This window comes from Diorhabda carinulata, chromosome X, assembly GCF_026250575.1.
Source record: "Diorhabda carinulata isolate Delta chromosome X, icDioCari1.1, whole genome shotgun sequence".
Classification (NCBI taxonomy): domain Eukaryota; kingdom Metazoa; phylum Arthropoda; class Insecta; order Coleoptera; family Chrysomelidae; genus Diorhabda; species Diorhabda carinulata.
In genome coordinates this window covers 14,155,538-14,171,960 of record NC_079472.1, presented here as the reverse complement: position 1 = coordinate 14,171,960, position 16,423 = coordinate 14,155,538, and the positions used below count along the sequence as shown (strand labels likewise).

The 16,423-nt window shown below is 32.0% G+C and overlaps 1 protein-coding gene across 2 annotated transcripts in view; it reads right to left on the bottom strand.

Moving 5' to 3' along the window:
• Window positions 1–1,020: 1,020 nt before the first annotated feature.
• LOC130901634 (uncharacterized) overlaps window positions 1,021–16,423 on the bottom strand; it is an 88,157-nt gene continuing 72,754 nt past the window's right edge. Inside the window, exons 3-6 of one of the 2 annotated variants that reach the window (XM_057813137.1) lie at window positions 15,682–15,817; window positions 10,892–11,025; window positions 2,524–2,791; window positions 1,021–1,683 (exon numbers count right to left, since the gene is read on the bottom strand). In XM_057813137.1, the coding sequence (XP_057669120.1) occupies window positions 1,613–1,683; window positions 2,524–2,791; window positions 10,892–11,025; window positions 15,682–15,817 (609 nt within the window). In that variant the 3' untranslated portion in view covers window positions 1,021–1,612. The remainder of the gene's footprint in view (window positions 1,684–2,523; window positions 2,792–10,891; window positions 11,026–15,681; window positions 15,818–16,423) is intronic. The other variant, XM_057813138.1, reaches the window with a different exon arrangement.

The window sequence follows — 16,423 nt, the reverse complement described above, 5'->3', positions numbered from 1 at the left end:
TTTCAAGCAGGGGCGATTTCTTAAATAAGAAAATAAAAAAATTAAAATATACAAATTATTTAGTCGAAACGTTGAAAATATGTAATAAAACATTTCATACATCACTTTAAAGTAAAACAGACAATTTTTTTTACATAAACTGAGTATAAATATGTTTTTATTAAACAAAGCCATCAATAGATATCAAATGATTTGTAGTCATGTTATTTTTTGAGATTGAAAAAAATGTAGTAATAAAAACAAATCAAAGCTGAAACACCATGTGTATTTCTCTGTATTTTTAATGGTGCTAAAACGAACTTTTGTAATTTTCAAAAAAATAGAACATATCGACAGATTTATAAATTATACTTACTATTTCATTGCACGTAGAGTAGTGCACTTTTTCCATCATCATGTATGGCTTGACCCATACTGAAGCAGAACTGATTTTGGGCATTATATCAATAAAAAATAATAAAACAATACACAAAAAATCAAAAATTAATGTTATCTCTTCGAAAGCACAAAATAAATAAAAGCTGACACAAATTGATCTATACCGTATGCTGATTGCTCAACAGAACTCAGGGTTGATGCTGGTTGTCGACCAAGAGCTAAGCTATTTCCCAATTAATCGAAGCGAGATGAACCAACGAGAAGGAAGCTAGAAATAAGTTGGGTATCCACCTAAAACTATTATAATCAGTAAAAAAAAAGGCGAAATCCAAGATTTAAGCTAAGCAAATAAATTCAACGTAGACCAGAAAGTGAGAAAATTTGTTACATTATTTTGGAAATCAGCTGCTGTAAATTACCGGTTCGAATATTATTAAACAAGACACTAAGTTATAACTCCAGTTGACAATTTGTTAGAGGTAATGGATAAAAAAATCGTTATTATCAGTTTATTTATTTATTATAGCTATTTTGTAATATAATTACATTATTTAAATCACAAGAATTCAATAAATAAACTTCCTGAAAGGGAAGATGATTTGGACTAATAGCCTTGCGAGTATTGATAATTTTAATAATTAATTTTATATTTTAATAAGGTTTATTTAATATTTTAATAAATATAAAATGAACTTAATGTTTGTTATTGTTGGGTCCATGAAATTTTTAACTAACTTAGTTTAGCTCTTGATCAACAACCCGCATAAGGGTGGTTTAAAACGACTTATTTCGAATTTCAAACTGGGAATACATTTTTTATGAATTGTTTGCACAATATGCTATCTTTCAAATATGCGCTTTGCATATTTGGGATTTTTTAATAATAAAAAAATGAAATTTTTGATCGTGAATTGCGTTCCAAAATATATATGTAACGAGTTTCCAATATCTTCATCGATAGATTATTTATTATAATAATAAAGCTGAAATTTGATTGTCCAAAAAGATTGTATTATATAATATTGAAAATTATTTAGAATATTCTAACAGAAACTGTTTTCACATTTTGACATATTTATAGAACGGAATAAGTCTTCACTTAACTGTTTAACATTTATAATAATATATACATTTTGGTCTATATCACATCGTTTTCCACTGGAAATACACACTTTTAATTTATTATAAAACACTGTTCAGTTGCACCGTATTTCCATAAATCACAGTTAATCTATTACCGAATCACTGATATCAATTTCATCGAAATTGCCAAAAGAATGAATCGACCTCTGGCGGGTACTGCTTCTGAAACAATAAAAGTTATTAACGTAAATAGAACCAAAGAATACATATTTAGAGATTTGAAATTCGGCTGCAGATTAACCGTTTTCTACAAATTTTGACGCAGATAATCTACTTTGGAACGAGATGTGGGAAGTGTCCAAAATCTAGCAACGAAACAAGAAAAATTTTCATTTTTTTCTTTTCATCAAAGTCTTTTATGTCCTGATGAAAATCTCTTTCCTGACAATGTAAATTTAAAACTACGAAGATAAATGTCTTGATGGAAAAGTATTTTTTTTTCTTCAAATGTCGTCGCTGTATAAAATATCTTCACCTTATCAAGCAGACACGTAATATTATCCTCTTCTTTTTTTACCTTTTCAAAAGATAGTTGACCACTTTTCCCATAAAACCGTCTTTTGATTTTTCGCAGCAGATTCGCTTAAACTGCGTCAATAAGTCCTGGAAAATGTTCATTCAAATGGGTTTTTGATCCAGAGTGAGCGAACGTGGCACCAATGCGGGGATACTATTAAGTTTTCAAATTGATGTGTTCAAATAGCCTCTACCATCTTTCTAACCTTCACCTAACGGTAATCCATTACCATTTGGTGATCTTGTGATTACCGCTGGTCGCAAATAATGGTGCAGAGCATCCGTACACAGTGTTTAACTCCATTCCATTTTCAGAAAAATCTTCACATCGACTCATGGGATTGGATACATGTCAGAAAACTTTTCATCTTTCTTGGATTTTTTATCTAGCTCTATATCAAACGTATCAAAGTAGTGGACTGTTTGTTTATCAAATAAGGGAGGAACTATCAATAATGAACATGCTAGAGGATAATTTAAAAATACCTGAACTTTCATCCCTTGTTCCTAGAACTGAGGAAGGTCTGGGTCGAGGTCGATCTTCATCGAATATCAAACTCTTTTCTTTTCTGTATAAATGAAATACATTTGCGATGCAAGAAAGTTGGGCTTTTCCACCATAAAAATTGTTCTCGTCGATCCCTAGATCTATACCGGAAATCGTCACCAATGGAACTCTTCTACTCTGATATGTACTAGTAACCTTCATATTATAATCGTGGGGCTGAACGCGTTGTTGATAGCTACTATTAACCTGTAGAAAATACGCATACCTATAACTTTAAATTACGAAGAATACATTTAACAAATTGAACTCAAATGCACCAAGAAACGTGACGCCATAGAAAAAATTGGTAAGAATGATCAGATGAGGGTTAATTCAATATTGCATCAAGTTCACTCGAAATATTGGTACGTCATTTGAAAATGGAGGACATTAAATTATTCACGCAGACATTCATAACCGTTAACATTAAAAAGGAATTAATCATTGACATAATATTCCGCTGGATTTCAAATAAAACATTGAGGGTTAAAACCTCCGTTTTATATGAAAAGTAACTAATTTAAATTTTCGCTTACTACGATAATTTATCGATTTTCAGGTAGTTATTCATATTTGGCCAGCTCTAATTAGTACCCCTAATGTTGCCTAGAGTTTAACGTAATTTTGTTCATTGATATTTTCTTTGATGCAAATTTTTAGAAGTAGAGTTTATAAAACTAAAAACTAAAATGTTTAAGAGCAAGTATATTATTTTATATCAAGCCTATACTGAATAAATTGAAAAAGGACCTAAGCGCATCTCCTACTAAATCAGAGGGGGTATTGAAAACCAGAGAAATACGACATGGATCCACGGGGTGAGATTGTCCAAAACTAAATAATAATTATCAAGAGAAAACAACTTTTTCAGTGACTTTCCGAACTATCTAGTCTTTGAGGATGATTTGAATTCAATAATATATAAGTTGAGTGTGTAATTTTGCGTAATATGGAAGTTGTTTTTACAGCTTTTTTTTTCTTTTCAATCTTCTAATTTTGTTGTATTTATATCGATTGACGTACATTAAAGTCGATTGTCAATCGATATTCATTGATGTCTTCATGTCTATTGGCATCGATTGATGTCAACTGATGTCCAGTGAATTCGATTGAACTAGATTGCCAATTGATTTTGATTGATGTCCATTGAATTCGGTCAAAGCCTATTGTCGATTGACGTCTTTTGATGTCAATTGATGTCCATTGATTTCGATTGATGTCGATTGATATTAACTGAATTCGAATGATCTCTATTGTTAAGTGATAATGATTGATGTCTTTTAATGTATATTGACGAAATCGATGTCTATTGTTGCCGATTTATGTCGATTGGAATCGATTGAATTGATATTGATATCGATTTATTACCATTGAATTTCATTGATCTCGATCGACGTACATTGAAGTCGATTAATATTGATTAACAATGGCATCGATTGATGTCAACTGATGTCCAGTGAATTCGATTGATGTCTATTGTCAATTGATGTTGATTGATATCGACTGATATCCATTGACTTCGAATGATGTCTATTGTCAAGTGATAATGATTGATGTCTTTCAATGTATATTGATGAAATCGATTTCCATTGTTGCCGATTTATTTCGATCAATGTAGATTGGATTCGATTGAATTGATGTTGATTGATATCGATTTATTACCATTGAATTTCATTGATCTCGATCGACGTACATTGAAGTCGATTAATATTGATTAACAATGGCATCGATTGATGTCAACTGATGTCCAGTGAATTCGATTGACGCCTATTGTCAATTGATGTTGATTAATCTCGCGATTGACGTACATTGAAGTTAATTGTAGACGATTGTCAATCGATGTTGATTGATACCTTGACGTATATCGACGTCAATTGATATATATTGTTGTTGATTGAAGTAGAATAAAATTTTAAGGTTTTTAATTATGTAGTTTTTTAAATCACACCCAGATTTCTCTACAACCAAAAGTTCTAAACAACAGTAAGACACATATTAATCGATGACATTAAAACCAAACAAATAATCTGGTATGGTCATGTTCAAAAAATGTCATTCAAGCTCTAAAGTGGATACCCCAAAAAGAAGAAGAAGAGGAAGACCATAAAGAAGCTGAAGAGAAGGTATAGATAAGACCTATGGTAGGATAGAGATAGATGCTAGTGAGAAGTTTTTTTTTCATAAATTTAAATACAACTTTAATTTGATTTTATATTGATTGTTTTCAGTGGTTGTGCTTTTTTTTTGAAATGAACCTTTTTATTATAGAATCCCTTGGTTTTGTTTACATTTTTTCATGTAAATATGCCTCTTTTGTTTATTTTTCACATGTCGCTTAATGAAAAATGTTCCCTTGTTCAATTTCATTAACAATAGAAACTTTCATTATATTGATTAAAATTTGATAAAACATTATTATCGATCTCGTATACAGGGAGCGTTAGAAAATTTTGGACCGCAAAGCAAATAGTTTTAATTTGAAAGAAGTAGAAAAAATGTGTAATCAACCAAGACAAACAAGGGTTACTGCTTCAAAAATCACTTTTCAGATAAAAGTTTATTGAAAGAGTTATTTGTGTATGTAGAATTAACACGAAACTGTTTCTTCTTGATTACAGCAAGAGTTTCATTTTGATTAATTTTCAAATTTCTCTGAAGGAATTTTTAAATTTTTTTTTTTATATTTCCCCACTACTTATAATTTTTTTAATCTGTTCTTATGACTGGAACAGATATCGTATGTGCAATATCAAAAAGATCTTCCAAACAAATTTACTAATTTTCTTTTTTTTAAACTTCCTGAGCATTTATAGTAAGGTAACTTTTTGGTAATTATTATTACCTTGAAATTTTAATATGTTGTACAGTTTTTCACGCTGAACAAGAATATATAAATGTTGGGCCTGGAAACATCATTTTTACATAGTTTTTAGGGTTGAAAAATATGAAAAGTAGTATGATTATACTTTACGAATGTCTGATGCAAAAGGAAGTTGTAAGTAGGGTCCGAGGGAGGGTTCCTAACCTAACCTTATCTAACCTAACCTAACCTAACCTAATCTAACCTAACCCAACCCAACCCAACCCAACCCAACCCAACGTAACCTAACCTAACCTAACCTAACCTAACCTAGCCTAACATAACCTTACGTTACGAGAAACTTCTGCTTTCTCTGTTTCTGAGTTAGGTTAGGTTAGGTTAGGAACATACCCCCCCCCCCTACTTATCATCTCCTTTTGCATCAGACATTTGTAAGGGGGTTAAACTGCATAATTACCAACTTTTTCTTATTAAGAAATGACTTTTTCATCATTAAAATATTCAGTACTTGACCAGTTAATTTTCGAACAACTGCAACAACTCTCAGTTATTGTAGTCTCCATTTTAAATGGGTGATAAACTTTGAAATCGTCAATACAGAACGTATCGGACGAGTTACAAATTTTCATACCAATTAACTAATCATCTATAATTCAATTATACATACAATTCTCACCGAGCCTCTACGCTATATCATTAAATGTTTATTACAGCATTATTAAATTTTGATTTATGCTCGTAATTGCATTTGTCATTCGAATTGTTACATACTTGCTAGCGTTGCTGAATTGAAGTGGAGTGTGATTAATTAATGATTTGAATTGATAACCGTATAATATCGTTTGTAACTTTTGGAATTTATATGGGAATGTAGCAAAATTAAACACCAAACTGTACTAACTCTAATATATTCCCAGCCTTCGAATACTTATGTAATCATCGCCTGGGAATCAATTAGTTAAGAAACGCGGTGTAATAAATATTCATCAACATTGATTCTGGTTGCTATTGGGTATCATAAATGCTTAAGATTTTTCGAAACAATAAATTTATTTATTACAAAAAGGTGACGTGAATTTTTTTTCAACTTCATTATTTATTTTTTCTATAATAATAACGAATCACATTATCTTATCCACGGGGAAAAAATTAATAATGTTTACGTTGCTTAGTATAATTGCATAACCTACAATTAGTGACAGACATTTTGTGTTAACGACAATACTTTTAATTTAATTATGTTGTTAGAATTAATGTATACGTAAAACATGTTTATTTATTTCCATAAATCACTCACTTCGAAACTCTGCCTCGTCAGTTCGCTTCTCTTAAATTCAATTAAAGGTTAATAGTCCGTGACAAATTTTCCTACTTCTTCAGTGAAACAAACAAGTGATACTTTATCGCGCGAAAATAAATGCAGAATTTGCGTGTTACGCATCCAAAAGTAAACAGTTTTCTCTTGAAATAACGTAGAAAAGCCCCAGAGGTATTTTTATCATCTCCAACACCATCCACCAATTTGAGGGTAATGGGTGATGGGTGATGAAATCCCAAAACACAAAACATCTGGACGATATACAGTAAAACTCAATATTTTTCAAAGAAACTGTCCAAATCTTAACTTTACGTTATAGCATTTTATAAATTCGTGAACAAAATTTTTTTTCCACGTTTTTTTATTGTCAAACGACATTTTGCGAACGTTCAAATCTTATTATTTTGGATTTCGCGTTGATGGTTAGTCCGTTCTATTTCAAACAGCTACTTAATGGAGAAGGCAGCGAACCCATGGTCGGAGATGACAAATAAATTCTCGCAGATGATACCGAGGACATAACTACACATGCGATATACAAGTGAGATGCATTAGTAAAATGAAAAACAACAGAGCACCTGGGGAGGACAGGTGAGCGGTTAAAACGCCGTGGAAAACATGATATAAACAATTTGGAAAACTGCGGAAATTCCAGTCAACTGAGCCTCTGGCGTGTTGTGTCCATTATACAAGACGGGTGATGAAACTAACTGCAATAGTTGGAGTGGAATCAGGTTTTAATTGCTTGAAATTCGAACTTACTGGTGAATGAGAACCAAAAACTCAAAACAATGCAAAATTTTTCCACCTAAACATATAAATTAACTATTTAATATCGATTTTTTGTGCCAATTAAATTCCTCAACATCTTTCCATTTCCAATATTATTTACACATATTTAAAAAAATAAAGAAGTTAAGGAGGAGTTATTTAAATGAAACTAGGTTTTGAAAACATATATTTCCCGTACAGTTACCGGGGCGAAATCACTTTCAAATTTCAAGATCTTTTTTTTCTTTGGTCTAATTGCAATGCACTTTGAATCTGCGCGTTGATTGCGATGCAGTTTTTGGTTCTCTGTATTACCACAGCCACCCAATTCACCGGATAAATTGCTTTGTGACTTCTTTCTCTTCCCAAAAATCAAAAAATTATAATAAGAACACAAATAAAACGAAAAATCCGTACATTTTCAAACAGAAAGCAAAAAATGGCAAAAAATGAAGAGAGGAACTTTCTTTGAAGCGGGAGTCATTTGCGAAAATTGAGCAGAAATTCAAAATCGATAAAAAATATGTAATAACATTCTAGAGAAACAAGATTCAGTTCAAAAATAAAAGAAAACTACACCCAATTATACTGAAAAGCAACAAATTTTACAAAAATCAAAATTTAGTCATTTACAATGAGTTTTCTCTCGCTAAAAGTTTGGAAATCATTATCGAATCATTATTTTATTCTTGACAGAAGTGAAACTGCCAATACTAAGATTATTAGTCAGAAAAGGGATGAAGTTCAACTCAAAAGTTTTGATATGGTTGGAGATATCTTTTTCTGGTCATTATTTAGCATACGTTTATCCTACTAGGCCACCAAAATATATAAAAAAGAGTGTGTTAGATCTAGGTTAATGCAGTTCTTAAAGAAAAAGCATCCTGAAGAAAATTTTGTCTTTTGACCATATATGACAATTGCTCATTATGCAGAGGACGTTGTGGGAGCTTCTACAAAGTTTTAAAATGTTTATTTGTGCCTCAACTGCGGCTAATCGAACGTTTTAGGCTAAATTTGAAAAGTATATTCTGAAGGTTCACAATTCAATGCAACATTTGAGAACAAAAATTAGGAAAGCGGACGAGTGGGTGCTGATTGTTTCAAGTGCTAATAATTAAATTAAAACAAACAATTTGGAAGGAATATCGAATAATTTTATAATAAATAATTTCCTCGTCATAAAATATCACCCCAAATGAACTAATTTCAATATTAATTAAGCTGCGAATAAGTTATATCTCAACAACACCTGGCTTAGAGTTACAATCTATTCTAAACTGACCTCTTGGTATTATGGATCTCTGAGAAGTCATTTATTACGTCTAACGCCCTCGACAAGATATTTATGGTTAAAGTTTTAGGTCTCCGAGGCCCGAACTACTAATATAACTGCTCTTAGTAAATCTAAATCATCTTAATGATCTTAATAATGGGTGTAATAATGATAGTCACGCTATTTGTCAGTTTTTCCTCGAATTGTTTGGACCGAATTATTAACTAGAATATTATTATGTTTGAGAAATTGTAAATAACTGATAGATAAATATATTATTCACTACATAAACATAATCATTATTATACATACAGTTCAAAATACTCTAAAGATTCATTTTATGACAAAAAAATGTCGAGCTCTAGTTTATGTTGTAAAAATTTGTATTGTATATATAACGGGATGAGGAGGCATGATATAATTTTTTACAAATCGCAAAAAAAACATTTTACTGGGAGTCGAAAAATATTAGATACCGAAAATAAGGCAATTTAAGGTAGTATCACATTGGGATTTGTGCTGCACGGATTTAAATCGTATTTAGAAAAAATTAAACCGATAAGACGAGTTTTGACATAGTTACTTGGATATAACAAATTATGGAACAATAAAACGCACCACCATATAAATATTTTTTATTAAAAAATATGTTAAAATTAAAATATAATCTCTAATTTCAAAACCATTTTTAATTTTTGGTGAACTGTTTTCGACGCTTCCGTCACAAAATTTATAACCTTCAACATCTTCATTTTATAATTTTTCAATGACATTCTGCTTTTCCAGAAAAAAAATTTGAATCTTCCTTCTGCGTCTACCTCATTTTTTTCGAAAATAAGATGTTTGCAACTTTCCAACGTCTTGTTCACCACGTTTAAAAATTGATTTTGACTATCCATCATCAATATTAAAGTTTTCTACGCCTTTAACTTTTATTGTCTCTCCACTCCTCTCCACTGTGATTCTTCTAAATGTGGGAAATTTGATATACAAAGATTGAACATATTTTGAAAAGTTGCTTGCGACTCCTCTCCATAATTTTCCAATTTGGTCACGGTCCTCCTTTCACCAAAGATATCAAGATATGTGCTATGCTCTTGAAAATACCATTTCAATTTCTTGAATGGAAGAAATAAATCAATAAAACTCGTTATTCAATGAAAAATTGTTGTATATATTATTGTTTTGAAGGTGGTTTTTTGGGGAACCTTGAACTACAGTCAAGATCTTCGAAAAAAATGCTTTTTCTTTCAGGACATGAATCCTTTACTCAATTTGAAGCTGACTGCGTTTGAGGAACCTTAAATTACATTCCAGATCTTCGAAAAAACTGCTTTTCCTTTCAGACATGAATCCTTTCCTCAATTTAAAGCTGACTAAGATTGAGGAACCTCAAACTACAGTCAAGATTTTCGAAAAAAATGTTTTTTACTTTCGGGACATGAATCCTTTTCTCAATTTGAAGCTGACTGAGCTTAAGGAACCTTAAATTACATTCCAGATCTCCGAAAAAAATGATTTTCCTTTCAGACATGAATCCTTTCCTCAATTTAAAGCTGACTAAGATTGAGGAACCTCAAACTACATTCCAGATTTTCGAAAAAATGCTTTTCTTTTCGGGACATGAATCCTTTTCTCAATTTGAAGCTGACTGAGCTTAAGGAACCTTAAATTAAAGTCGAGATCTTTGAGAAAAATGCTTTTCTTTTCGGGACATGAATCCTTTTCTCAATTTGAAGCTGACTGAGCTTAAGGAACCTTAAATTAAAGTCGAGATCTTTGAGAAAAATGCTTTTATTTTCGGGACATGAATCCTTTTCTCAATTTGAAGCTGACTGCGTTTATTATTATTCCTTTAACCAAAACCGATGTTATATTATAAGCAAAAAATGTTTTCGAAAAAATTTTACTTTGCTTTCAAATTGTTGTTGAATGGATTAAGACGATTCTAGTGATAGTGAACTTTCCATCCCGACAAGAGGAAAAAGAAATTATATTTAAAAATTACTAAAATAAATTTGTTATTTCCAAATTATTGTTTTCTTCCATAAACACGAAAAAATAACACGAAATGAGAATCGTTTTCACGTGATATTCAATAAAAAATAAGTAGTTACTTACAATTACTCCATTTAGCAGCCATGTAATATTAGCGGATGGATAAGAAGGAGGAGAAGAGCAATTTCCTTTCAGCCGTAAACCTGTATCCAGAATCTCTTTATCTATTCGAAGTATCGGATCGTCAACTGGCACATCTGAAAATAGAGGAAATGACAATTATCAAAAACGAAATATTCTTGATTCTTTTGAACTCAAAAACTCTTTTGTAAATTTTTCGATGAGGAAACAGATTGGGAGTAGCTGTAGGTACATTCCAATTTATATCTCCTGCAATTATTTCACTAGAAAAAACAATTAAAAAAAAGAAAAATTTTAAAATATTTTTCACTACAGAAGCGGCACTAGACACAATCTTAAGCCTACAGTACAGATTTAAGATTATTCACACTTTATTTCCATTTCTAGCTTCCTCCCATCATTTCTTCCTTGTTCTTCCTTTTCTTTTTTCCCTCCTTCTCCAAATTTTTACACATCTATAATCTCTTTGCTTTGATTTTATGGATATGTAGATGTGACCTCAAAAAGAGCTTTCTGGTAAAGGAAAAAAAATTACAGAAAATTTTGTAGGAAGTGGTTGAACTAGAATGAATAAGAACAAAAGATATCTACTAGATCACAAAAACGGATCTCAAAGAAAAAATAAAAATAATACAAAAGAAGAATAAAATGAAAATCTATCATGAAATGGTACGAAATCTCAATCTTCATTCTTATTCGAAGAAACTGAGCTTCCAGAACTGAAAAGTGAACGAACCGGGTAGGATTCCCAGCAACGAAATCAGAAATATTAATCAATGCCTTTCCCTGAATTCGTAACATTGAAGGAAACTACTGCCACCACCTCGTAAAGAAAATGCCAAAAAACAGTTACTACCGATAAAATTGCTAAAAGATACTTTTGGCACAAAAATCAGAGCGAAAAATCAGGATAAATGATTGCAAAGCACGGTGGAGGATCGGTGATGGTTTGGGGATGTTTTTGGATAAAGAAAAATTCGACATCTGATTAAAATTGAAGGAATATGATAAAAGAAAGATATTGAAATAAGTTTACTACTTTTTGTGTGAACTATATAAGGAAAACAAATTTTTTTTGTGATTTTAGCCTTAAAAACATTACAACAGTCTTTTTACTTTGTCAATAACTAGTGCACCAAAATGCTTGTATTGTTTTTTCCCTAAAAATGCTACAAGTAGAAAATCGGAATTTTCAAATCCAGCTAATTTCGATTCATCTTCAGTCTTCAGTCTTCATTCTTCAGTCTTCAGTCTTCAGTCTTCAGTCTTCAGTCTTCAGTCTTCAGTCTTCAGTCTTCAGTCTTCATTCTTCAGTCTTCAGTCTTCAGTCTTCAGTCTTCAGTCTTCAGTCTTCAGTCTTCAGTCTTCAGTCTTCAGTCTTCAGTCTTCAGTCTTCAGTCTTCAGTCTTCAGTCTTCAGTCTTCAGTCTTCAGTCTTCAGTCTTCAGTCTTCGGTCATCAGTCTTCAGTCTTCAGTCTTAAGTCTTGGAAAGGAAGAATATACTGAACGCAATTATTTGATTAACACAGTCGACCGACTTCAACTTGATTGGGTTATTATGAGACAAATAGGACAGGAAAGGCAGAAAGAATTGTTTTCAAATCTTAGGAATATCCTGAGAAACGATTGGAACTAAATAGGCGATGACTATTTGTCGAAATTTGTTACAGAAATGGAATGAGATCATGGACATCGTAATTTTACTGTTAGTTTTTTTTCTAAGATGCCTCGCCCTTAATTCGACAATATATTGATAGAAAAATATACACGCCAATTGGTTCTGAATTAATCGTACACCACAAATCAATCAAATAATTGGTCAGTGGAATTTTTTGAGCATGTACAAACTCAGTTTATACTAGCTTTTACCCGCGGCTTCGCTCGCATCGAATCCATTAAATAAGTATCAGAAATCATTATAATAGAAAAGAACGAACTCTGTAGCTATATTGGAACCTGAGATATAGATCTTTGAATGTAGAAAAATTGCCAAAAACCTATAAAATTCCATAACTCCACATTGAATGACCACGCCTAGCTCCTCTCCAACTCAACCGATTTAAGTGTTCAAAAACTCAAAAGAAAGAAGGTGTTTCAGCGAGTGTTCTTAAATCAAAACGAACACTGTAGCTATATAATAACCTGAGATATAGATCTTTGAATATAAAAAAATTGCCAAAAACCTATAAAATTCCATAACTCCACATTGAATGACCACGCCTAGCTCCTCTCCAACTCAACCGATTTAAGTGTTCAAAAACTCAAAAGAAAGAAGGTGTTTCAGCGAGTGTTTTTAAATCAAAACGAACACTGTAGCTATATAATAACCTGAGATATAGATCTTTGAATATAAAAAAATTGCCAAAAACCTATAAAATTCCATAACTCCACATTGAATGACCACGCCTAGCTCCTCTCCAACTCAACCGATTTAAGTGTTCAAAAACTCAAAAGAAAGAAGGTGTTTCAGCGAGTGTTCTTAAATCAAAACGAACACTGTAGCTATATAATAACCTGAGATATAGATCTTTGAATATAAAAAAATTGCCAAAAACCTATAAAATTCCATAACTCCACATTGAATGACCACGCCTAGCTCCTCTCCAACTCAACCGATTTAAGTGTTCAAAAACTCAAAAGAAAGAAGGTGTTTCAGCGAGTGTTCTTAAATCAAAACGAACACTGTAGCTATATAATAACCTGAGATATAGATCTTTGAATATAAAAAAATTGCCAAAAACCTATAAAATTCCATAACTCCACATTGAATGACCACGCCTAGCTCCTCTCCAACTCAACCGATTTAAGTGTTCAAAAACTCAAAAGAAAGAAGGTGTTTCAGCGAGTGTTCTTAAACCAAAACGAACACTGTAGCTATATAATAACCTGAGATATAGATCTTTGAATATAGAAAAATTGCCAAAAACCTATAAAATTCCATAACTCCACATTGAATGACCACGCCTAGCTCCTCTCCAACTCAACCGATTCAAGTGTTCAAAAACTCAAAAGAAAGAAGGTGTTTCAGCGAGTGTTCTTAAACCTAAACGAAGTCTCTATCTTGAATAGAACCTGAGATATTGAGGATAGAACGTGTGTATGTGAAAAACTCCCATAAGTAATGTACAGGGGGAAATCGCATTTGAGTATAACTTGAGAATGGTGAAAATTAGATGAAATTCGATGGTTGATGCCTGATTTGTGCATCAATACCTTTCATTTCAAAAAAAAATTAAGCAAATCGGTTGGGTAGAACGCCTGAACGGACTCGGAATGGAAATCATCAATTTTTTCATTATATAAGATAAGATGGATAAAATAATCAATTTTAACAAGTGATTTATATACTTTTTAATGGCATTTATATCAAAAATAGTCGATATATTTTTTACTTGTACTTAATTTAGTTCTAAAACAACGTTGAACGAATTATATGTCTCAAACTAATGTATAATCTCAATATAACAATTGAACTTACATTTTCTGATAAAAACCTCTCGTTTAGAGAAAACTGGTAGCTAGACAAAACAGCAGTATTAACATCAAAAATCAATGTTCCAGTTATAACTGTTTTAAGTTAAGCACCTTTATGAAATCTCTTTTTGTAGGGTCTTTCCTTTCCAACCACGAAGATTAATCAAGTGAACTGATGCATCGACCCGACATTATCGAGCTTACCTGTCTTTGCCTCATTTTTCCAACGCATTTTTCACATTCAACAGAGGTAATTCCGAAGGAATTCCGACAAAATCACGTTTCTCCTCATTAGATGCGATTTCGCTGTTATTCGGTGGCTAGATACCCTACGGTGTTTTATCCAATAAAGATCCGCTAAAGAAAAATCTACGTTGTCTCTGGAGATATGATAAAACTTGATACAAATATAAAAAAAAAATATTGCAGTTTCCCAGAGGGAAGATTATTATTTCCACTTTTTAAGGTTTTGCTTCAAGATGAACGCTGACTAAGAACTAAATATTGTGTATCAGTATTTCGACAGTTCAAAAAGGGAAAATATTCGCGTCGCCAAACGTGAAAAAACTCTACAACAACAAGAAATTATTATTTTCATCACATTATACATCAAATCTAGCATTGATATTGTCTATTTCACTTTCCAAGTCAAATTTCCATCAAATAAGACTAATTTAATGTAGAATTCATTTTAGAGATCATCAATCATACAACAAAGACTCAATATCTGAAGAATTTCATGGTTTTAGCCCAACGTTTTTCATTGTCTCATTGCATTTTCAATATTTCCAATTGGATTATAATGGATCTGAATAAATAGTTATGGGGCGGTTTTCGACTGCTTCCCTGAACCCTGAACGAGAACGATTTACAAACCTTTCTGATTTTTATTGAGAGAAGTCTAGAGGGAAAATACCTGAAGAAATTGGAAATTTTTATATCATATCATTAAATTATTGTGACTCTATACCTTAGATATGTGGCCATGTGCCCTATCATTTAGAAATACATAATACAACTTTTTCAATAAAACAATAATACTTCGACCCCTGACTGATCGATACCAGACCCAGGGAATTTCAAATCAACTTTCTTTTATTATTTAATCCTCTCCGATATACTCAGTACACGTTTTAGGAAAAACCAAAATACGTTTTGATTAGGAGAGAAGTTCTCTCTTTTTCGGGACCGCTGTTTTTGGAGATTCGGCACGCGCGATTAATATATAATAGACAAAAAACAATTTTCGATTGTTCTTCATAATTAATATATGAATAGGATGAGATGAAAAAACTTACCCACAACGTACAGGTAACCCGACTGCATTAATGTGTAAAAATTAGGAGCGTCTGAAGACACTTCACATTTATAACGACCCGTTACTTCCAACTGTACATTTTTCAGAACCAAGTTATTGGGAGTACTTTTTTGTACCTAAAAATAAAGAATATGTGTAATTGGTGGTATAAAGTGGTGAAATACACCCTATAGAAAATATGCAAAATCGCCCCTTGAAATTGAGATCGACGTATTTTTCATACAATGAATGGAATTTGAAAATATCATATCCTGATAAAAATTTGTTAGATTTTGATAAATTTTCTTTCCTTATCGCTCTTTTCCAATGCTCAAGATAACCAAGCGTGGTTAACGTACTTTCAAAAGATGAATCTCATTTGTTCATGAGACTTTATCTATTTTCCTGTCAGGTTAGCTGATAGGTCCTCCAGGTAGTTGCAGAAACCTCTCTATAGAAGGCCCCGTCGGCACCTTCAATCTTGACACTTGATTGAGTCACTTATGTAACTTCGTTCTACGGAGACTCAACTTCTTAATCCATCAGGTCACTCGTTTACTACAAACTCTTAACAGAGCAATCAACGATATAAACTTGCGTGATGCGTTAGGATATAGTAATCGATAGGTCTAAATTCTTCAGATGCGGATGGCAAATCTTCAACGTCATTAAAGACGCTTTCGTTTCTTTGGAATTGGCAGCATACAAATTGGAGCTTGAGGTCTGCTGAACCAAGTGGAAAA